Source organism: Schistocerca gregaria, chromosome 2 (assembly GCF_023897955.1).
Source record: "Schistocerca gregaria isolate iqSchGreg1 chromosome 2, iqSchGreg1.2, whole genome shotgun sequence".
NCBI classification, from domain to species: domain Eukaryota; kingdom Metazoa; phylum Arthropoda; class Insecta; order Orthoptera; family Acrididae; genus Schistocerca; species Schistocerca gregaria.
The window spans coordinates 144334607-144360564 of record NC_064921.1 but is presented as its reverse complement, the minus strand read 5'-3'; the positions used below and the strand labels follow the sequence as shown (position 1 = coordinate 144360564).

Genomic DNA, 25958 nt, shown 5'->3' with positions numbered 1-25958 from the left:
GTCCATATGTCTGTAAGAGTACGAGGGGGTGGAGACCTATTCTGAATAGCACATTACAAGGCATCTTAGATAGGCTCAATAATGTTCATGTCTGGGGAGTTATGTGGCAAGCAGAAGTGTTTAAACTCGGAAGAGTGTTCCTGGAGCCACTCTTTGGCATTTCTGGACGTTTGGGCTGTCGCATTCTGCTGGAATTTACCAAGTCTTTCGGAATGAACAAAGGACATAAATGGATGCACGTGATCAGACAGGGTACTTACGTATGTGTCACCTGTCAGAGTTGTATCTAGACATTTCAGAGGTCCCATATCACTCCAATTGCACATGCCCCACACAGTTACAGGGCCTCCACCAGTTTGAACAGTCGGCTGCTGAGATGCAGGCTCCACAGATTAATGAGTTTCTCACCAGATCCATACATGTCCATCCACTCTAAAGAATCTAAAACAAGACTCTCCCAACCAGGCAACATGTTTCCAGTCATCAACAGTCCAATGTTAGTATTGACGTGCCCAGGCAAGGTGTAAAGCTTTGTGCTGTGCAGTCATCAAGAGTACACATGTGCCCCTTTGGCTCAGAAAGCCCAAATTGATGTTTTGTTGAATGGTTCGCATGCTGACACTTGTCGATGACCCAGCATTGAAATCTGCAGCAGTTTGTGGAAGGGTTGCACTTCAGTCACGTTGAACGATTCTCTCAGTCATCGTTGATCCCATTCTTGTAGGATCTTTTTCCAGCCACAGCAGTGTCAGGGAGTTGATGTTTTACCGGATTCCTGATATTCACAGTACACTCACAAAATGGTCGTACAGGAAAATCCCCACTTCGTCTCTACCTTGGAGATGCTGTGTCTCATTGCTCATGTGCCGACAATAACACCACAGACAAACTCACTTAAATCTTGATAACCTCCAATTGTAGCAGCAGTAACTGATCTAAAAACTGTACCAGACACTTGTTGTCTTAAATTGGTGTTACCGAACACAGCACTGTATTTGCCTGTTTAAATATCTCTGTATTTGAATATGCATGCATATACCAGTTTCTTTGGCACTTCAGTGTATTTACCTACATTTACAGATGTTTCAAATCTAAGGCTTTATTAAACAATGGAAACTCCAGGTCGGAATATCAAAATTGTTACAAATAGGATAGATTGCTACTTACCCTAATGATGAACCATTGAGTTGCAGACAGGCACAACAGAAAAGACTGTTACACATTATAGATATTAGCCAAAGCCTTCTCCAGAAAAGAAAACACATACACCTTCACACAAATAAGCACACCTCACACACAACACACACACACACGACAGCTACCACCAGCAGCTCCAACCGGAATGGAACTATCACATAAATAACAAGCAATCTGGAGTGTGGGGGACTGCGGAGGGTTGGATGGGGGAGGGTTAGTAGGATGGGTGTGGAGAGAGAAGAACACTGGCTGGTGGGACATGGAGGGACTAGAGACCATTAGTCACATTGTCAGGAGGGGGGTGTATGGAAAAAAAAGAAGAAAAATGGGGAGTGGAAAAGAGAGGAGCAGAGAAGGGCAAAGGATATGGGTACATTGGCAGAGGGCAACTGTCAAAATACATGTACTGTTGGTGGATTTAATGTGGACAGAGGCATGGATGGAGTCATCAGAGAAGAGGAAGTCAAAGTCTAGGAACATGGCATGCAGGATTGAAGAGGACCAGGTGAAGCAGATGGGAGAGAAGGTGTTGAGGTTGTGGAGGAATGAGGATAGGGTATATTGGCCCTGAGTCCAAATCATGAAGATATCATCAATGAACCTGAACCAGACCAGTGGTTTGAGAGGCTAGGAAGGTTTTCTATAGATGGCCCATAAACAGGTTGGCTTAGAAATTTGTAGTTTTCATTGACCATTGAGCTGAAAATTCTATGAGATTTTGTACAGGAATTAATTATTTTGAAAATCAGCTGGAGAAAGTGATCAAAATTGTATAGGAATGTTTTCTGTTTAACAAAATCTTTATCTCAGATGTATTATTTGTTTATGGAGGTTATGATGTCACGTGGATGCCCATGGCTGTGCCAAGGATTTGTCTGTACACCTTCCCTGCAAAGGAGTAGTTACATGGTAGGACAAAATTAGTTAGATGATATAGGAATGAGGTAGTAGGTGTGAAGTACGTAGGTAAAAGTAGTGTTCAAGTGTGACAACACCATGGCCATGAGGGATGATGGCATATAGGGAACTGACGTTAACAGTGACCAACAGGGAACCAGGAGTTAGAAGGATGGAGTGGGGGTAGTGGAGAGTTGGTGAAGGGAATGGTTGGTGTCTTTGATGTGGAATGGTACATTATGGGCAATTGCTTGGAAGGCTGAAATCCTTTCAGTGTGAGCACAATAACCAGCTGCAATGGGAGTCCAGGATTGTTGGGTTTGTGAATTTTGGGGAGCACATAGAAGGTGCATGTGCATGGTGTCGTAGGGGTGTGGAGGGAAATGGATTTAGGGGAGAGGTTCTGGGATGGTCATAAGACTTTGGCAGTTATGATGGACTTCTGAGATGGAATCATTCTGGCATATATAGTTTTCCATTGCCATCTCCATCCTGTGTTGTCGACCTTCTAGTGGCTCTTCTTCCTTTAAGAACAGTTTCCCATCCCAAGGGCAAGAGAGTGCGCTATGCCTCTGCCCATTCATCTGTCGTCTGAGGAGGCTATTGGTACTTGGTTGAGGAGGGGGAGAGGGGCATGGGGGACAACTCCTTTTACTAATGATCACTTAAACAGTGTGAGACAGAAAAACGGGAACATTTCTGCAATACAATAAAACTAGAAGTGATGAAGTAAAGAAATTTCATTCATAGTAATTGAAACCTTACAACTTTGCCATTTACGAAACATTGATGACATTTATCTTTTTTTTAAAATTTTTATTATTATTATTTTTTTTAATTACGTCCTTTAGATGGTGTCCTCCTGTACAAATACATTCGTGAAATCTGCTATTGAGATTCCTCATTGACTGCTGTAACATTTCAGCTGGGGCTGTGAACTGCATCCCGAATTATCTGTTTTACATCATCCAGGGCTCTTTGTTGAGTTGTGTAGACTTTGCTCTTGAGGTGCCCCACAAGAAAAAAATCACAAACGGATAAAACTGGTGATCTAGGGGGCCAGGGAATGTTACTGAATCATGAGATCATATAGTTGCCAAACAATTCTCACACATATGCCATTGATTGCTGCACAGTGTGTGATATCACTCCGTCCTGTTGAAACCAGGCTTCTTGAACATTTGGAATTTTGTTCAATGCAGGGGTAACAAAAGTTCGTAACATCTCCACATAATTATCGGCATTAACAGTTATTGTGTTTCCCTGTTCATTTGTGAAAAAATACGGTCCTATAATCCCATGTGACGAAACACCGCACCATACTGTCACTTTACTAGAGTATAAAAGGCGCTCATGAACCTTATTAGGATTTGTGTTTGCCCAGTAACGGTAGTTCTGTTTATTCACATAACCTGTTAGATGAAAATGGGCCTCATCTGACATCCACAACTTGTTTAGAAATTGTCATTGTTTATTTTTGTTATCATTTGTTCACAGAATCCTAATTGTAACTGGTAATTGTTTTCCTTCAATTGTTGCACGATCTGTAGTTTGTATGGATGAAATTTTAAATCAAGATTAAAAATTCTGTGAACACTCTCCTGGGACATTCCAACCACTGTCCCTTTCTTATGAACCGAACATTGAGGGTTCCGTAGGACAGACTCGCGTACAACATCAGTGTTCGCTGGAGAATGCACACTTCTTGGTCGTCCTTTTGGTTTCTTCTTGAGGGCAGATCCAGTCTCTTCAAAGTTATTAATCCAACATTTTATCGTGTTTCGATGGAACAGCATAATGAGCTCTTTAATTGTGAAAATATCAAAACTCCCTCTTTGCCGCTACCAAACTATCATTGTTTTTATAAAACATTTTTATGGCTAACATACGCTTTCCATTCCACTGATCCATGATTATTGAAATGGTGGAGTATTTAATCACTAACTGTTAAGAACTCACCGTGCTGCCACCTTCCCATGGCTGCCACAACTTTTTTTTTTTTTTTAGTCTGCAGATGCATTTTAACATCATGCCCATGACAGAGGTATAAGTATATAAAATCACCCACATATTCGAATGCAATGTTCTGTCAAAATTTTGAAGCAATTGGTGATGAACTTTCACACACTTAAAATTTTGAGCAAATAAACATTTGCATTTTTGTATAGATTTCCGCTATAATTTTTACAAATATATTTATACATTACTAGCCTACAAATCCAGCAAAACTGGTTATTCAATTTTCTGCTATAAATACACAGTATATGTACACTGGAGATGGTTATTTGTTTTCACCAACAACCATTTGAGCTTTGCAGATGAAAGCTATCAAAAGTGCTGGCAGGTGTCAAGAGGTTTCGTGTGTTGATTCAACTGTAGGAGTATATTAGTAGTAAAGAATAAATGTCTTAAAACTTCATACATGATGTGGCGTTTTTTCATGCACCTCAAGTGTTTGTGTGACATCATATCTCTTGAACTATGTTTCATACTAGAATATATTTGTGTAGGTACATTCAGTGGCATATGTGATACCATCTGCAAAATATGTTGTAAATTGTGGTATTAGCATAGAAGTAATAAATTTAAATGTGATGCATGATACAGCAGTTTTTCCACGCATCTCAGTGTTTATGATGTCCTGTTCTCTGTTCTATGTGTTATACAATGATGTAATTTTGTGGGTATATTTAGAGTCATATGTGGATACATCTGCAGAATGTGTTGCAAATAGAGTTAATAGCAAAGAAGAAATAAATTGAAACATCATGTTCATTGCAGCAGCCTTTCACTCATATCAGGTTCATGACAATGTATCTCCTGAAATATTTTGGTACCATGATATAATTTTTTAGGTGCATTTAGTGGAATGTGTGGATATTGTTTGTGAAATTTATTGCCAGTAGAGTTGGTAACAGAGAAGTAATACATTTAAACATCATATATGATCAGCAGTGTTTCACACAGCTCATTGCATATGATGTTAAATCACCTGGAACTATGATAAGTAGGTGGTTCTTACCCCCACAGTGATTGTTGCCTGGCAGTATGGGCTATGTGTAACAAGTTTGTTTCAAATTGGTCACTGATTTAAGAGGATATGTGAAACATACATACATTTGAAAGCAGTTGGTAAAGAACTTTCAGAGATTTAAGATTCTGAATGAATGAACATTTACATTTTTACTTATGTAGATGTAAATGTATGTTTATTCAAAATCTTGAATCACTAGAAAGTTCCTACCAGTTCCTTTGAAACTTTGGCACAACAATGCACTCAAGCACACAAGGTTTTATACACCTATGGGAGTATCATATGGTGTGTGTGTGTGTGTGTGTGTGTGTGTGTGTGTGTGTGTGTGTGTGTGTGTTTATACCATAACCTTATGGCACACCAGTAGATATATAGAAACACAAGCATATTTGAATGCAACCTTGAGCTGATATTTCAAAGGAATTGGTGAAGAGCATTTGGAGATTTAAGATTCTGAACAAGTGCACATGAGGTTTTTGCTAGCAGTGTTTCCCGTTTAGTATGGTAGTAGCTGTACCCAGCCATGATTTGCTGTGGTTCAGTCTGCTTAAAGAGAAAAAAAAAGAGAGCACATGTTTCTAAAATATATGGGAATTGCATACACGTCCTAATCTCCTTCTCTCCCCTGTCTCGGTCCACCTTCCCCTTCCCTTTTCTTTGTTCATATCCTCCTCTATCCCCCTCTCTCTGTCCATTGCCTCCTCTCACTCTCTCTGTCCTCCTTCTCCTCCCCCCCCTTCCCCCCCCTCTCTGACCCTGAGCCAAGTTTATTGTTATTGCAAATCCAGAATCTGTAGTAACATTCCAATCATGAACCAATAATGCATAAATACCAACTTCCCTCTTTACCAACAACATTTCAGTATTTGTGTGTGTGTGTGTACAACTTGAGATTTTTGGAAACAATATTTTACCTTTGCATATAACATATTTATATTGGTGTATTATATGCATTGAAAATGTACATATATTAAAGAATTAGGTACCTAGAAAAATACTCTTATTAGAATTTGTTCGTGTGTCAAAATTTGAATCCAAATGGTCAAGAACTTTCAGAGATTAATGACTTTGAACAACCAGTTTTATAATGTTTCTGCTTTTATTACATGTGTATTACATATGTAAGATGGAATTTTAGTAGGTATATAAAAACACTTGAGTATTTGAATGTGATGTTGTGTCAAAATTTCAAAGCAATCCTTTAAGAACTTTTGGAGATTTGAGATTTTGAAGATATGAACATCTGTGTTTATACTTGTATAGAAACTGAAAATGTTTTCAATTTCAAATCCCCAAAAGTTTTTGACTGAATGTTTTGAAATTTTGACACAATGATGCACTGGATTACACTTGTGTGTTTATGTAGCTATTTTTAAATATATGTAATATATAATTTTTCATAAATTTAATAATGGGGAACGTTACAAAAATATATCAAAGAAATAGTTACCCCAAAACACAACTGTAATCAAGTGCAATGTTGTGGGGGGAAAAAAATATCAAAGCAATCAATCGAGAACTTTGATAGATACATAATTTTCAACAAAAAAACTTCCTCTTTCTGCATCTCCTCCTACCCTCTCTCTCTGCCCCTCTCTCAGTCCACCAGCACCTCCATCCTTTCTCTGTCCATCTTCTCCTCCCCCTCTGTCCATCTCCTTCCCCTCTCTGTCCATCTCCTTCATGTTTTCTATGTCCATTTCCTCCCATCTCTCTGTCCATCTTATCTTCCCTCGCCTCCTCTGACCTTCAGGCTTGTTTATTGTTTTGACAAAGTCAGGTTCTGTAGTAGTATCCTTATCATGAACCAGTAAGCTATAGATACAACTTTCCAGTTTGCTAACATTTCACTATTGTATATTTTATAACATTTTCCTATCATTAAACTTATATAAATTTACATATTACATATATTTTAAAAAATGTAAATAAAAACAAGTGCATCTACCAATGGAACATTCTGCAAAATTTCAAAGCAGTCAGTCAAAAACTTCAGAGATTAATGATTCTGAACAAACGAATATTTAGATTTTTGTGTGTACTCATTTCTTGCTTATATACAAGGTGGTGTTCCAGTAGGTATATAAAAATATGTGAATATTCAAATGCAATGTTGTGTCAAAATTTCAAAGCAATCCATGACGAACTTTCAGAGTTTTGAGATTTTGGAGAAATGAGCATCTGTTTTTGTACTTGTGTAGAAAATGTAGATATTCATAATGGTAAATCTCTGAAAGTTTTTGATTGATTGGTTTGAAATTTTGATGCAATGTTCCATTGTTATACACATGTCTTTTATATAGTTATTTTTTAATATAATTTATAATTTTTTATTAATTTAAAAATAGGGAAATAATCTCAGAAACTTACATTATATGTATAATATATCAATATTTAAAAAATAGGTGCCTAAAAACATGCTTTTATTAGAGTTTTGTGTCAAAATTTCATCATATTCACTCAGCCCAAACAGCAAAGGATAGAAATTCTCAAATCTGAAAAAAGTGTTGATGTTATACCTTAGGCATTGTTTAAGAAGGGATTTTTTGAATTTTCAGCCACAATGGACTGAAATGGGCGCTGAAAGGTTTTTTGAAAATACGCACATCAAAAAAAGTTTTACATCACCCCATTTCCAGAACTCTTGAAGATAGACGTTGGCTGTGGGTATTGTATCACAGACACAGTCCCTTTGACTGTTCAGAGATGTTGATAAACTCGCCCAAAGATGTAAGCAACCATGCATGAACAGTGCCTATTAGACAGAGGGGGTCCGACAGCCGATCAGTTCCAGCCATTCTGCCAGGAAGGAGCTACATGGCTCATGTTGTCTGTAGTTCAACCATGCCTAGACGGTCAATACTGCAGTTCGATCGTGTCCGCATTGTTACTTTGTGCCAGGAAGGGCTGTCAACAAGGGAAGTGTCCAGGCGTCTCGAGGTGAACCAAAGCGATGTTATTTGGTCATGGAGGAGATACAGAGAGACAGGAACTCTTGCTGACATGCCTTGCTCAGGTGGCCCAAGGGCTACTACTGCAGTGGACGACCACTATTATTATGGCTCAGAGGAACACTGACAGCAATGCCACCATGTTAAATAATGCTTTTCGTGCAACCACAGGACGTTGTATTACAACTCACTGTGCGCAATAGGCTGCCTCGTGTCAATGGTGAGGTCCGTCTTTGCAACCACGACACCATGCAGCGCGGTACAGATGTGCCCAACAACACGCTGAATGGACTGCTCAGAACTGGCATCATTCTCATCACCAATGAGTATTGCTTATATCCTTAACCAGACAATCTTCGGAGACATGTTTGGAGGCAACCTGGTCAGGCTGAACGCCTTTGACACGCTGACCAGCGAGTGCAGCAAGGTGGAGGTTCCCTGCTGTTTTAGAGTGGCATTACGTGGGGCCGATGTATGCCACTGTTGGTCATGGAAGGCACTATAATGACTGAACGATACGTGAATGCCGTCCTCCGATCGACAGTGCAGCCATTTGGCAAGGCATTTGTCTTCATGGACAACAATTCTTGCCCCCATCATGCACATTTTGTGAATGACTTTCTTCAGGATAACAACATCGCTTGACTAGAGTGGCCAGCAAGTTGTCGAGACATGATTCCTATTGAACATGCCTGGGATAGATTGAAAAGGGCTGTTTATGGATGACGTGATCCACCAACCACTCTGAGGGATGTACGCCGAATCACCTTTGAGGAGTGGGACAATTTGGAACAACAGTGCCTTGATGAAATTGTGGATAGTAATCCATGACGAATACAGGCTTGCATCAATGCAAGAGGATGTGTTGCTGGGTATTAGAGGTACTGTTGTGCACAGCAATCTAGACCACCACCTCTGAAGGTCTCGCTGTATGATGGTACAACGTGCAGTGTGTGGTTTTCGTGAGCAATAAAAAGGGTGGAAATGATACTTATGTTGATCTCTATTCCAATTTTCTGTACTTTTTTCGGAACTCTTGGAACTGAGGTGATGCAAAACTATTTTTTTATGTGTATGTTGCTATTAAGGGAATTTTGAAGCTAGATATATGAGAATTGGTTTTTGGTTTCTTAGTCAGAATTAAAGGAAATGTATTTCAGTAGTTTTGGGAATTTAAACCAGTTGGGTGAAAAGGCAGGCGAAATTTTTTTTTCCTTTTTTAAGCAAATCATTTTTAAAGAACTGCTAAAGCATTTTAAAGGTACATCTATGAAAATTTGTATTTGACTTCTGAGTTAGAATTACATGTTTCGGTGTTTCTGGAAATTCAACCCACAAGGCGTTGGAACAGGTGATGAATGTTATTATTGATATATTTCATTACAAAAGCATTTTTGAAACTAAATCTCTGAAAATTTGAATTCTGCTTCTCTTCCCCAATTATGTCTCATTCAGGCTTGATTACTGATGTCCCAGAAACTTGTATGTGTCAGTAGGACATTCCACTACCCTACCCATGGTATAGTATCCTGCCAGTAACCTTGACTGAGATATGGTCAGAGCATTCTCACCCTCAGACGTGAGTAGTGTTTCTCAGTCCCTGAGGCTGAGATCAACACTGTCAGTTTGAGTACTGATCATGTGCCAACAGAGTCCTAAAGTCTATATTTCACCTGCAATACACTTGGCTGAGAGAATAGCAGACTTTTACTTACGTTGACTGCAGTGAAGGTGGTGAGCAGCCTGTTCATATTTGTTCCCCATAAAGTGATCAGTCAACATGTGAAGAAAGAGCTGCGTGGAATGACTATCTGAATTACGCAGTGACATAACTGTGGTTAGTTCCCTTAATACTTACTAAGATGTGATTAAGGGTGAGTGCTCTCCTTCTTGTTCTTTGATATGACTTTCTTTCTGTAGCTCAAAAGAAAAAAAAAGGTCATGTTATAAAGATTTCTTGTATCTGCTTCATCTAAACAAAGCAAGTCATAACTATGGAGATACTTATTTTCTCCAGGTCTGGACAGTAAAGCTACCTGTTGAGTATTGTCAAGTGAATGGGGTGTACAGATCTTTGTATACATCCATTGTATACTATCAACGCAGACCAAGAAGTGTCCCAGATGGGTGCTACTTAGAACACCCATGCATGGAGGCCTGTTCTGGTCATAACAAGATTTCAAATGTTGTTCCTGTAAACAAATGTTTTAGATGAATTATTGATTGAAAAATAAATGGTAGAGTAATTTTCATCTGCTCATAATCTATACTTTCAGCAGAAGCCCTATGTTACTGTACTGAAAATGAAAATGACATGTCATTGAAGGTGAGACCCAGGCGCATCTTGTGGTTTCCATACTGGTTAAGGCAGTGACATTTACTGATCAGAATTATCCTAGGCCTTGGGCTACACTACAGATCAGTCTGTCAGCACAACCAAGACTGTAGGAAAGGGGGGGGAGGGAGGGTGTGTGTGGAGGGGAGAGGGGGAAGGGCAATATCACACTCTAACTACAAGCTGACATACTGAATCTCCATTTCATGGTCAACTACGAAATAATAACAAGAGTTAACTCTAAGATAAAAAAAAGCTAACTCAAAGATAAGATCTATAGGTAGCCTATTTATCTGCTGACATTACATCTCCTGATGCTTCATTGCAACAAATCAAGATGCATTTTGGAGAGATCTTTAATGCGCAGTATGTTAGATCCACTGCTTGCTTAATTTCTTTTTTTGTGTTTTCAATTCTAAACTTGAGATGTTTAGTGTTTTGTGTGTGTTCGGTCTGTGGTATTTATGTGTTCACAAAGTGAAAAAGTGATGCTGTTTGATGTCACTGCTCTTGTGCTGTGATTGGCTGACAGAAGCAAACCAAGCAGCTGCTATGTTAATTAATGTCTGGAAAGCTAACATACTATAATTTACATGTGCATCTGTACTCTGTTAACCACTGTGAAGTGCCTGTCAGAGGGTATGCCCCATTGTACCAGTAATTAGGGTGTTGTCTTGTTCTGTTCATCTATGGAGTGCAGGAAGAATGATTGATTGAATGCCTCTGTGCATGCTGTTGTAATTATTCTATCCTCACGATCCCTATGTGAGTGATGCAAAGGGGGTTGTAATATATTGCTGGAGTCATTGTTTAGAATTGATTCTTGAAAATTTGTTAGTAGATTCCTTTGGAACAGTTTACTTCTATCTTCAGGAGTCTGCCAGTTCAGTTTCTTCAGTATCTCTGTGACACTCTCACACAAATCAAACAAACATGTGACCATTCGTGCTGCCCTTCTCTGTATACTTTCAATATCCCCTGTTATTCCTATCTGGTATGGTCCCACACACTTGAGCAATATTCTACAACTGGTCATGCAAGTGATTTGTAAGTAATCTCCTTTATAGACTGTATGCACTTCCCCAGTATTCTTCCAGTAAACTGAAGTCTACCACCTGCTTTACTCATGACTGAACCTATGTGATCATTTCATTTCACTTCACATTCGTAGAAAATGTTACACCTAGATGTTTTTATGAGTTGGCCAATTTCAACAGTGACTCATTGATACTATAGTCATGGATACTATGTTTCTTTTTTCTTTTGTCTTCTTTTGTGAAGTGCACATTTTAACATTTCTGAACATTTTACGTGAGGTTTCAGTATTTGCACTACTTTGAAATCTTATCAAGAACTGACAGAATATTTATGTATCTCCTTCCAGAAAGTGCTTCATTACACACAACTGCATCATAGGCATAAAGTCTGAGGTTACTATTAATACTGTCTGTGAAATCATTAATACACAACTTGATCAACAAGGGTCCCAACACCCTTCACTGGGGCACAGCCAAAGTTACTTATACATCTAATGATGACTCTCCATCCAAGATAACATGCTGCATCCTCCCTATCAAAAAAGTCCTCAATCCAGTCACAGATTTCATTTGAGATGCCATATGATCATTGTTATGAAAATAAGTACAGATGTGGTACTGAGGCAAATGCTTTTCGGAAATCAAGAAATACTGTATCTACCTGAGTGCCTTGATCCAAAGGTTTCAGTATGTCATGTGAGAAAAGTGTGAGTTGGGTTTCAACTGATCAATGTTTTTGGCTAGTTAGCACTGAGAAGGTCGTTCTGTTCAAGATACCTCATTGTGTTTGGGCTCAGAATATGTTCTAAGATTCTACAACAAATTGATGGCAAGGGTATTGGATGGTAGTTTTGTGGATCACTTCTATTACGGATGTTACATGTGCTTTTTTCCAAGAACTAGGCACAGTTTTTTGTTTGAGGGATCCATGAGATATTGTAGATAGAAGAGCGGCTAACTCAGTCATAAGTTCAGTATAGAATCTGATAGGGCGTTGTTCAATTTTAATGATTTCAGCTTTTTCTCAACACCACTGACACTAATACTTATTTCACTCATCATTTCAGTGGTACGAGGATTAAATTGGGGCAATTCTCCTGGGTTTTCCCTTGTAAAGGAACATTGGAAACTAGAGTTAAGCATTTCAGATTTTGCTCTGATGCCCTCAATTGCAGTTGCTGTCTCATTCACTACAGACTGGACACTAACTTTGGGGCCTCTAACAGCCTTTACATACTACCAGAATTTCTTTGGATTTTGTAAAAGGTCATTTGACAGTATTCTTCGCGGTAGTCATTCAAGGCTTCATGTGTTGCTCTCTTGATAGCCAAACACATTTCATTCAGCATTTCTCTGTCTGCAACCCTATGTTTCATTTTACACGTATTATGCAGTTATTTCTGTTTCTTTATAAGCTTCTTTACAGTGACTATACCATGGAGGTTCTTTCCCATTATGAACTGTTCTAGATTCGTATATATCCAGTGTATGGTCAGTTATTCTTTAATTTGAGCTATAGTTCCTCTACATGCTCCTGCCCTGTGCTGAATTATTTGGAGCTTTAGTTCCTCTACATCTACATGCTCCTGCCCTGTGCTGAATGTTTGAAGTTCCTTGTTGATATAGGACACTACTGATTTTCAAGTTTTTGGTTTCATCAGGAGTTGAGTCTAGCAGGAGATATGACGATCTACTTATCAATTTATGCTCACCCCTGACACTGAGTCTTGCCCAAACAATTTCACATGGAGATTCAATTTCTCATTGGCTTTAAATTTCTTGTCTACTGCAACAAATACACCACTTCTATTTTCTATTTGACTATTCTTTTGATATACACTTAAATTTTCCCCAAAAACCTCGTTGCTATTAATTTCAGGTTTCAACCACCTTTCTGTACCTAGTATTATTAAGCTTCACAGCTTTTCAGAAGCACTTCAAAATCTGGCACTTTGTTGTGAATGCTTCAGCAGTTAACCATTAGATTTTTAGTACTCTCACTGGTGGGAGGCATTTCTTTTGATCTTAAGTTCATATTTCTGGATTTCCTACAGCTATTGTTACCTGGATTGGGTGTAGAATTGCCTAATCTAAAAAAAACCTTGTGTGCTCCTCACACATGTTCAGCTACCTGAGTAGCAACCTGTGATGTATAGTGAACACCTGACACATTTAGGAGGACCCAGCAGTTCTCAACCCTGTGGAGCAAGTCCAGAAAGTGTCTAGCTAGTCAAAGAAAGTTCAAAAGTCTGTTTTTATATTTATACTTCTGTACTATAAAACTATGCAGTTTAAGTAATTATACGGCATTAAAGATCTCTTTTAAAGATCTCTTCAAACTGAATCATTGTTCATATGGTCTATTGTGCTCGATTGTCGGAAAATATGATGTCAGTGGATAAATTTGTTACCATCATTTTTATGCTTTTTATTTAGTAGTCTAAATAGATAGTTAAAACAATGTAATTGCATCTTACTACCTACTATGCACATTTTGTATACTGTAATTCACAAATCTTTCCACTTATTATACCATAGAGAAGCAGCGTTCTACTTCTTTAGTCGTCATTGGAAATCTCACATTATCTGCAGAAATTTAAGACATTCAGGAAAGCTTCACCAGCTTCTATTCATAAAGTAAGTTCAATGAGGTCAGAGTACATGATGCTTTCATGAAATCTTTCCAACTGCCAAGATATTCAGTTCTTGATGCCAGTCTGAAGACTGTAATTTAAACAAAGTAACAACTACTCCCCATGAACCATGGACCTTGCCATTGGTGGGGAGGCTTGCGTGCCTCAGCAAGTTGTATCGTAGGTGCAACCACAATGGAGGGGTATCTATTGAGACGCCAGACAAACGTGTGCTTCCTGAAGAGGGGCAGCAGCCTTTTCAGTAGCTACAGGGGCAACAGTCTGGATGTTTGACTAATCTACCCTTGTAACACTACCCAAAACGGCATTGCTGTGCTGGTAGTGCAAACGGCTGAAACCAAGGGGAAACTACAGCCATAATATTCTCCGAGGTAAAATAGTCCCCCATTCGGATATCCAGGCGGGGACTATTCAGGAGGACGTTGTTATCAGGAGAAAGAAAACGCGTTCTATGGGTTGGAGCGTGGAATATCAGATACCTTAATCGGGCAGGTAAGTTAGAAAATTTAAAAAGGGAAATGTATAGGTAAAAGTTAGATATACTGGGAATTATAGTGAAGTTCGGTGGCAGGATGAACAAGACTTCTGGTCATGTGAATACAGAGTTATAAATACAAAATCAAAAAGGGGTAATGCAGGAGTAGGTTTAATAATGAATAAAAAAGTAGGAATATGGGTACGCTACTACAAACAACATAGTGAACTCATTATTTTGGCCAAGATAGATACGAAGCCCATGCCTACCACAGTAGTACAAGTTTATATGCCAACTAGCTCCGCAGATGATGTTGAGATAAAAGAAATTATTCAGATAGCGAAGGGAGATGAAAATTTAATAGTCATGGGTGACTGGAATTCGATAGTAGGAAAAGAAAGAGAAGGAATCGTAGAAGGTGAATTTGGAATGGGGTTAAGAAATGAAAGAGGAAGCCACCTGGTAGAATTTTGCACAGAGCATAACTTAATCATAGCTAACACTTGGTTCAAGAATCATAAAAGAAGGTTGTATATATGGAAGAAGCCTGGAGATACTGGAAGATGTCAGATAGATTATATAATGGTAAGACAGAGATTTAGGAAGGAGTGGCAGTTCCTAGTTCACTAAAACCTTCATGACATGGCATTCAGAGGTCACAATGCCCTCAACATGCAGGAGTCAAGATCACTTGTTGTGTCCAGTGGAGCCCAAAATGATTACCATTAGGATTTGAAACATCCTGACAGATTAAAACTGTGTGCCGGACCGAGACTCGAACTCGGGACCTTTGCCTTTAAGTGCTCTACCAATTGAGCTACCCAAGCACAACTCACGCCCCGTCCTCACAGCTTTACTTCTGCCAGTACCTCGTCTCCTACCATCCAAACTTTACAGAAACTCTCCTGCAAGAGCACTTGCCCACAAAAGGCAAAGGTCCAGAGTTCGAGTCTCGGTCTGGCACACAGTTTTAATCTGTCAGGAAGTTTTATATCAGCACACACTTCGCTGCAGAGTGAAAATCTCATTCTGGAATCCATTGGGATTTGTTCGCTATTCCATTTAGCAATGCAGCCTTCCACACTGCAGTCACTGTGGCAACCAACCTGTAAGTCAGCACTACACTAGTCATTCAATATGTCAGCAACAGCATTCACATCCCATTAGAGTCTGGTGTGTTTGTTTCTTCTGGATAATGCAGGCTGATGCAACAGCATATGTGCCATCCGTTCAACCTGTAACAGTGAGTGTCAGGGTGTTGAAGTAGGCAGAGCCACATCTATTGAATTGTATCATAGTCAAGCTTACACCATGAGCGAAATTGTACATCCATTTATAGCTAAGCAGACCAGGTAATGGTCATCCCATGATGGACTCACATTGTGTGGTTCTACGCTCACTCATCACTTTTTGCAATCCTCTGGTTCCATACATCTGTCACTGTCATAGCTGATTGTCTGCACTTAGGAAAATATCATAGCACGACAAACTGACTTACTTGATGTCAATCATTATGCCTCCTTTAGACTCAAGCCCATGCTAATAATGCACTTTTTGATGATGTTCGTGAGTCCTACTGTACCTGATTTTCATTTTGGATGTGATGAGGGTGCTTCATTGATTGAGCTTGTTACAACAAGAAATATTTAAATATGCAATACACTGTATTCTAGTTGTTAGAACAGTTTATGAATATATGTTAGTATTCCTAGCTTCAAAATATAATTCCTGTCTAAGATTCTAATTAATATTTTTGTTTTCCAGGAACCAAATCGTACCTCACCGTGGATGATTTGCAACACAGTTGTATCAGTGACATTGGTACCTCACAAAGTATATGTCCAGGAAACAGGATGACTGCCATTACTTCTCAGTTATCTTTCTATAGCCCAGTACAGTGTCTGCCACCTTCAATTGATACCAGCAACTATACAACAGAGAGTCACAACAGTACAGAAATTTCACGTCTGCAGCTGCTTATAGATAATAAAGAGGAGCTTTGTGATCTAAACATTGATGTTAATGCAGAAGGTGATGATTCTTCTACCCGCACATCATTAGTAAATGCAACTGTTTGCGATAGAATGTCATACGGATTTATAGTAAATGAAAACAGTATTGTTTCTGGAATTGACTTAAAGCAAAGTAATCAATTAATACAGGCTGAAAAACAAGGAGAAACAACTATTTTGTACCCAGAATCAAAAGATAAAGAATCAGATGAATCAGAAGAAACTGATGGATTAGAAGGCATTCGGGACTCAGAAAAATCTGTTAAAGACTCTTGCACTGTACAGTTGGATTCATCCCCTAATTATACTTATACAATTGATGCTGAAAAAATGGTGTCCTCACTCTGTAACTCTTCAAATACAAAGGAAGATTCTGTTGAATTGCAAAGTGAAAAAACAGTCAAGAGAAAACACTGTGTTATTTTACAAAATGCAGGATCATGTGTTAACTTACATGGCAACTGCAACTGCAACAAACCTGAAGGCTTCTTAGAGAAACCTGATGATGCTGGTTCCTTTGAAGCAGTTACTGATGTTTCCAGTTCAGTTCCAACAGCATCACTAGTTTTTAGTTCAACTGATAATTTTGTTCCAGAGAATTATAAAATTACTAAACAGTGTTCGTCACCCATGTTATCAGATTCTGGATGTGCTGAAGAAGCGTCTTCTTTCAGTGTAGGATCAAAATGTGAATCACTTACATCAAACCCATCAGGTGATGTTCTGAATGTCCCTAATCAGTGTGACACTGTATGCTTAAATGAATATGGGCAGAAAATATCAGTGTCTTGCCAGACAGAACACAGTGATGTGCATAATGAGTTACAGTATACAGAAAAAATAGCAAAATTAAGTGAGGAAATACTTCAGACACTCTCTTCTATACCTCCTTCACCCACAGTTCAAGCAATTGCTGAAATATGCCTAAGTATGAAAAATCGTGCTCGAGAGAATAACGTAAAGGGCAATATCTCTGAAAATGTTATGAATAACTTAGTCTTATCTTTCTTGCACGTGGCAAGTAGTTGGATGTTCCTGTCATCTTGTAATGGTTTAAAAAGTATTGTTCACCTTTGTCATCCTCCATTGCACATAATTTTTAATAAATGGGAAGCTAACTCATTAACACTTCTGGATTATATGATAAATTTTATATCAGAGACTAGAAAGTGTGTGACAAATAGCTGGAACAAACAAATTTTGAATGGTGTTTTTAAGCAGTCAGACGGTAACTGTAATGTGTTTAGCATGATGCATCAGTCAAATTACATGAATCTTAATCCGTCAACAAATTTCAATAGTACCACACCGGTTAATCTCTCTACAGAAGGCACAAAATTATTTAATGAGGATCTTAAATTACATAACAAATTTTTATTTGATTGCAGTGGTGCAGTTTCTAGTAACCCTGACAATACCTTGGCAAGTGAAACACAGAGAGTTGATACATTTAAATCTGATTTATTAAGTCATTTCAGTGGTGACAAACAGAAGGAAAATAATTTAGGGGCTCCAACTTTCACTCGGGAACTACCACAATTCAATAGTATTGCACAAAATAAAACAGCTCACTCTTTGAATCCAGAAACATTAGATGTTATTAAAAATGTAGATTTTCAACTGCCTGGATTATTACCAAGTAAGGAACAATCAGAAAAAAATAACATCAACTTACCTAATGAAATGTCATCCAATTCTGATAATAAAAGCTCAAAGTTTCAGACTAGTGACACTCCTATTAAAAACTGGAGGAATTTGAATCAGCAAACTTTAGAATCTTACTTACAAATGCAAAGGCAACAAACTGCACCAGATGACATGTTGGGAATGCTGCATACGAATACAGAATCTTTAAATGAGGCAGAACAAAATTACTTTGCTGCAGAGGCAGCAGAAGGTTCAAGTTTGTGGATAAAAAGTGCAAATCAACAGCCCATAGTTTTGCATGGCAATTCTGCACACTATCCACACAACAATAATGGTTATTATTTGAATGTACATTTTCCTCAGACAAATGACATGTATAATGCGTCCTTCTTACCTATTACAAAAAAACTTTCAAATAACAGAAAAAAGTATCACAGATTCAGATTCAGCACAGTAGCAAATACAAAGTCAACTTCATACAATAGAAATTATAATTTCAAAAAATCAAATGTTAGAGGCAACAAAGGTAAAACGTTTCCTGTTAGAATTCCACTGGACTCAGATAGTTCAGATGAAAATAATGAAGCAGTTTATATGAAACCAGGAAGTTACGTTGTTCCTATGAAACATGTACAAGACTTGAGAGATTTTATTCCACAGTATGCAATATCTCAAGTGGTTACTCCAAAAAATGAATCTAGTGTTGTTGGCAACAGAGAAAATGCAAACAATGACAGAATATGGAAGACAGCTTGTGCTTCAGCAGCTGTTTTTCTACAAATGGTCCAAGAGAGGAACGGTTTTGATGTCTCGTGTAAAAATCAAAGTTTGTCATCTGATTTGAAAGAAAGTGGTGAGAAACCAAAGTTATATGACAGTTCTGAGATACCAGCTACAGAGGTAACAAGTTCACTCAGTATTTCATCAAGCAGTGATGAAAGAAATGAGCTCCAAATAAAGGTAAGTGTAATAAGTGTTTAGCTTGAGGAAAGCCTTTAAAAAGTTGGTGATATAAAAATTAATGTATTACATGCTCAGACAAGTAAGGCATACATCTTTTTCCTTCAGAGCTGAGATCACAACTCAGAGTTTCTTGTACTATTAGGAGACAAGTTTTCTTGTTATTCATGTGTTGTACTTCAGAGTGTCACAAATCAATTAGTGCATTTTGACATAGATTATGCTAAATTGTGACAAATACGGTATAGAAATGTGTGATGAAAACATCATTAGAGGAACTTATTTAATATGTGTTTATAGACAACAAGCTGTAGACTATTAAAGCATTTTTGTAGCATTGTATGATTGAGGCTTGCTTTCCAGGACAGAAGGTCAACATTGGTCATAATGCCTCTGTCGTTTGTATTGCATTGAAGATGTAGATTACAGCTAATAGTGGAGCTATCATCAGTGTTAGAATACAAATAATACAAGAATCAGACATAGAAACAGCACGCTGATCAAACGCCGTGTCACAGTTGTACACAACTGCAATTCCATTCTAACTCACGTGTACAAGTATTAGTCCAACTGAGGCTGCTGTTTACAGAGCCATACAACTAACCTCATTTTATGTCATACTGGCTAACCAGTGCCCTTTATGTAAAATAATAAAAATAATAATAAAATAATAGGTTAAGCTAAAAAAAATATACATAAAAATACAGGGAATTCAGATAATAATTATAATAAAATACAAATCTGTCTGGAAGCACACAGTTCATAAAATCATTATGATAAGTGTTATATTACATCATACTAGATAGCCACTGCCTTCTATTTCCCATATGTTAAAGAATGGTTGAAGCTATTTTTTTTTATATACATAAAAACAAAAATACAAGGAATTCAATTGGTAATTATAATAAAATACAATTTTGTTTGGAGGCATATAAATTTAAAAAATCATCATGACCAGTTTTACATTATATCACACTGGACAGCTAATGCCCTGTGTTTTTAGTGCACATATGTAAAAGAATGGGTTAACATAAATTGAGCAATAAAAATAGAGGGCACTGGCTGTCCATTATGATGTAAAGTAACACATTCTGCAGTGAGTTTTTGATTTTTTTTAATAATTTATATGCCTCCAGACAAAATTGTGTTTTATTATAATTGTTCTTTGAATTCTCTGTATTTTTATATACAATTCTTTTAACTTAAGCTATTCTTTTATATATAGCAAATAAAGGGCCTTGGCTAGTCAGTATGATGTGCACTTAGGTTAGCTGTATGGATTTGCAAACAGCAGCCTCAGTTGGGCTAATGCTTGTGCATGACTGAGTTAGAATGGAATGTGTATTGAAACTTCCTGGCAGATTAAAACTGTGTGCCTGACCGAGACTCGAACTCGGGACCTTTGCGTTTCGCGGGCAAGTGCTCTACCATCTGAGCTACCGAAGCACGACTCACGCCCGGTACTCACAGCTTTACTTCTGCCAGTATCTCATCTCCTACCTTCCAAACTTTACAGAAGCTGTCATTCGGGAATGTGTATTGTTAAAGTTTGTAAAATAACTTTAAAAAAAAGTTGTGTGTCGCCACAGCTGCGTGCATGTCTTTCAGTTGGATACCACTCTGGTGACTTGTGTGTCCTTAAAACCAACAGCACCCTGTTTTTGCCAGTCACCCATCCAAGTACTAGCCTTGTGCAACATTGCCTAACTTTGGTGATGAGGCAGGAACCTGAGTTACTGATATGGCAATGCCGTTGGGATTTTGTGTATTGCGTGTATTTCTATATTTTCTATGAATCCAGTTTGTGTTTGTGTTTGTGTGTGTGTGTGTGTGTGTGTGTGTGTGTGTGTGTGTGTGTGTGTGTGTGTGGGCGCGTGCGTGTGTGCGTGCACATGCACACTGAACGAACAGCTCCTGCTTTCATCCTTGTGTTAGTCAGTGGAATTTTTCATTAGTAAATTCATATTGTCTACTTCCTTTAAGCATACTGAGAGAAGGAAAGTTGCTTCTCACCATATAGCGGAAATGCTGAGCTGAGATAGGCACAATAAAAAGATCCACACAATCCGTTTTCGGCCATTAAGGCCTTTGTCAGCAGTAGACACACATACACACACACTCATGCAAGCGCAACTTGCACACACATCTGCGGTGTCAGAGAGCTGAAACTACATTACTCTCTGAGACTGCAGATTTGTGTGCAAGTTGCACTTGCATGAATGTGTGTGTGCGTGTGTGTATGTGTGTCTACTGTTGACAAAGGCCTTAATGGCTGAAAGCTACGATTGTGTGAATCTTTTTGTGCCTATTCGCGGCTCAGCATCTCCGCTATAAGGTGAGTGGTAACTTTCCTTCTCTCGTATTGTTACATTCCATCCTGGATTTTCCATTGTTTGTTCCTTTAAGCATATGTGAGCTTTAGCCTAACATTTCCTGTAAGGAAAAACATTTATTATTTGTGGTGACAGACATGGAAGAGGGTTAAACCTGGTGCAAGTATGCTGTCTGGTCCTCTTGACTAGCACCTATAGGGCTACTGGCCATAAGATTGACAAACTATCATTAGCAGAGTCTCATATTTTCACTCAGGTGCACATCATACAAAAGACTGAAATTTAATACAAGGTACTGATGCAATGTCTAATGGTCAGAGATTTACATCAGCACCTTTTGTTCCCTTGATAGTCAGGTATAGTAATGAAATATTCTTTCATCACCAGGAAAAATATCTATTTTGTGCTCAAATGCCACCACAATCGCGTGGGTCAGTTCAGGTTCTGTGAGGCCACTGTTTGATCCTAGTTATATTATGGGAGCAAAGTGAGCAACTCAACAAGACACACATACCTGAAACAACTGACACAATCTTGTATTGAGGGGGTAATGTTAACCAGACCTATGTTTGGTCTCTATGCTGATTTGGGAAGTAAACCATTCAGTTCCAGTATCAACACCTTATTGTACATCAAATATATAATTTTTCTGTTACACAAGTGCACAATTTTTCACTTTATTAAGGAACCTAGTTTCTCTAATCTGCAAATAATGACTCCATTTGATATCCATGTAAAATTTGGCCCTTGTTGGAAAAATATCAGTCCTTACAAAGGGGTGGATTTGAATGCCACAATACTGCGTGAGAAGCCTGCAGTTATTTTAGAGAATGTTGAATGAATAGAATTAAATGTTACGCAAGTGTGGGTGTAAGTTGTATGCAGTCTTGGTTGCCATTGCTATTTTGTTTTCATTTTTTCTCATCAGTTCAGTACAGAATTAGGTGCTATCAAGGTAATAAAGCTGCAGATGAGAAAAATTCATGCCATAAACTTCACATAAGATCTCTGAGTCTCCTTAAAGCCTTCAGTCCATGTCTTATTGGAAAACGCTCACTGTCTATAAAACCTACATTACATTTTAATAATAATAACCTAAAATATTATTTTGTAAAGTGTAAATCAACTAAAGTCAATCAATCCATTAGATAAGCATATTGAATATGGAGATGATACAAATATTTTATTGAATAGAAGGATTAAGGAAGAGATTTACCATTAAATTAAAGTTTTTTACATTACATAGCCCTTTTCTTTTTTTCTTTTTCTTTTTTAAATGGTCTAATGAATGGTGTACTGTCTGTGCCTACCAGTGCATATGGGTGTGTGGAGGAACAAATTTTAATAAATACAAAAGTTGAGGTGGCCTGCATGAGACATATTATGGCACAAGGCACAACATTCTATCCCTTAAAAACAGTGAGTGGGAGGGAAATGGTTGCCGCCTTCATATCACCCTTGAAACTACATACACTGCCTCACTCATACCCAAAGATGAGCATCACAAGGAACTCAGCTAGATCAAGGCAACCATTGGTGTGGCATTAGATAGGCTCTGAAGCTGGTGAGTTGTCATCTACCAACACAAACTATGGGCACATTATTATGACTACACTATGGCCTGACAATGAAACATTGGTGTCTTGGAGAATGAGATCTTGGGTTAATTAGCTACATGCAGGAGAATTGCATACCAGTGGATTGTAGAGCTGTTGAGGCAAAACAGTTATCAGCTGGAAACCTCTGGGGCACTTGCTCCACTTTTGTAAGCAGGGGCAGCAGACACTATGGATGTTCAGATGCAGCCTACTGCAGAGAACCTCTCAGTTTTTTAACTTGTGTAGGCAAACATTTACTATCAATTTAGTATTGGAGGGAAGCACAGAAGGTAAAAATCATAGAGGGAGACCAAGGCATGAATACACCAAACAGATTCAGAAGGATGTAGGTTGCAGTAGTTACTCAGAGGTGAAGAAGCTTGCATAGGATACAGTATCATGGAGAGCTGCATCAAACTAGTCTCTGGACTGAAGACAACAACAGCACCGACAACAGGCAAAAACACAATTCATTATTAGGGGAAGCAAAAGTTCTTTGTACGAGATTCTGGTGCATTGAAGCATACCACTAGGCCCACAAAAGTGTAAGAGGCTATCAGCCAAGGAAGACTCATGAGAGGCCTCGCAGTTCATATTTTAGCAAGGTGCCAGTAGGATATGCATTTCCACTTGTTGCATGAGAATAGGAGCAAAGTCCTGGATCTTGCATGAAGATGTTGATGCTACACTAATTTCTTAGATAAGATTTGTGGTTATATTTGAACATTGTCCATTGTTAGAATTGCATGAAGCCTGATATAGTGCTTACACCTGAACACCTTTCCGTAAATTTTGTTAACTGATTGTTTAAGAAGAGGTTTCCCCTGCCACCGACAAATTCAGCAGTTATTTATTATTTTCACCAGTAATACCCAGGACTGTGATTGATATATTTCTGATAGGAAAGCAGTGTAACTGAAAGTGATCCAGTTCGGTTGTTAGTTCATTATGCACTGAACACCCAGAAGAAAACTTTGTAAGTCTACAGATGCCACAGTTATCTGTAACCCCCCATATTGATGCTTCCCCACAAGCCTCTGCTGATGCACCTCAGTGATTGAGTGTGGCAGTCCGTGGCCACATGCAAGGCCATTTTGCCATGCCTGCCAGTCTTCCTGTGGCAACATCATCGCTGTTGGATACCGCCACAACCCCATCACACATTCAGGCATGGCACTATCTCCACTCTAATGGCTTTGCATTGGCTGGTACATACTGGATGTTTCTTGATTCGCCCCTGCCCATGCTCGGTTCACGTACTACTGACAGGGGATGCTATTTTGAAGGCATTGCTGACCATGGGATGCCTGAAAGTGTCCTAACAGCCAATACAAAAGCTGTAAATTGTTACATAGGGGGCTTAGAGTTGGTCAATGAGAAGTGTTGTGAAGACACAGTTTCTCACTTACCAGCTCTCTTCTTGGCTAGGCTTGTTCCTAGCTCCTCTCCTATGGCACCATGACCTCATTCTCCACCATGATATTTCCAAACTATCCCCCCTTGGTAGTTTTCAGGAAAGGCATATAATAATGTTTTGCCAGATGTCTTGTCTCACCCACAACAAACAAAACTGTAATTATTCCAGTTGATCATTTGATGATTAAAATCTCCTCTGGCGAGGACAATATGATTGGGTAACTTACGTACTAGAGAACAGAGATTTTCTCTAAAGTTATTAGTTACATCTGCGGATGAGTCTGGTAGTTGACAGAAGCATCCATTTACAAGTTTATGCCCAGCCCTGATACTAAGTCTTTCCCCAACAATTGTACATGCAATTTCAATTTTTGTCTTGGTGAATTTAAGTTTCTTGTCTACTGCAACAAATATGCCAGCTCCTTTTTACCCTTGCCTATCCCTTCCATATATGCCTAAAATTCCCCCAAAAATCTCACTGCTACAATTTCATGTTTAAACCAGCTTTCCATACCTCTATTTTATGACCTCTGCTGATTTTTAGAAGTGATTCAAACTCCAGCACTTTTGCTCTGAATGCTTTAGCAGTTTATCAAGTTTATCACTACAATTTTAATACTCTCAACTGTGGCATGGAGGGGAGGGCACACCTGACCCATATAGGGGAACCCTACTATTCTGAACCCTATGGCACAAGTTGGAGGAGTCACAACCTAGCTTGTCACAGAGTGTTTGAAGCCTCTGGTTCAATTCTTCCGCTTTACTCAGGAGGCCACAATCAATACTGGGAACAGTGCTTCAGATTGTGAGCTTTGTTGACAGTCCATGAGCAAGGCCTGTCCTGTCAACCTTCTATGTCTGTTGCTGGCGTGATATTACCTCTGAGCCCGATGACAGGTATTATTTGTTCCAACATGTGCCACAGTCCACAGTTGGTTGCATCACCTTCCCTCAGTGGCTGCTGGGATATCCTCTTCAGCATGTTGAATGAGGCATCCTGCCAGGAACACAGAGCGTGTGAGTGTACCTAGTGTTCCTTTCCATCCCTAGGTGCCATTTCCCGGAGGAAATCATGAAGGTTTGCATGACTTTCTTTGGCTTAACTAGTTGAGTATTTTAGAAGTTCATAAGACCTGTACCACATAGAACTCATGGCCCATACCTCTGGTACATTAAACTAACTGGCATTTCAAGGTGCAGCTTTATGGCTGACTGCTACCTGTTTGAAGAAGAAGAAGAAGAAGAAGAAAAAAGAACACATTACTGTGTAGTAACAGTTCTAAAATGTTGATTGTCATTATTTAAATCAGTGTGTAAAGTATTCAGTACACTTCCTGGCAATCTCAGTTCTCTAATACGTAATAGAAATATATTTTTTTAATATTAATTTTCAGTGGTTCCACCTCAGAGTC

At 38.6% G+C, this 25958-nt stretch overlaps 1 protein-coding gene across 3 annotated transcripts in view; it reads left to right on the top strand.

Annotated features, from left to right (window-relative positions):
• Positions 1-25958, top strand: part of LOC126336551 (uncharacterized) — a 118383-nt gene that overhangs the window by 36048 nt on the left and 56377 nt on the right. For all 3 annotated transcript variants that reach the window (XM_050000384.1, XM_050000385.1, XM_050000387.1), the window contains one exon: positions 16345-19199. In XM_050000384.1, the coding sequence (XP_049856341.1) occupies positions 16434-19199 (2766 nt within the window). In that variant the 5' untranslated portion in view covers positions 16345-16433. The remainder of the gene's footprint in view (positions 1-16344; positions 19200-25958) is intronic.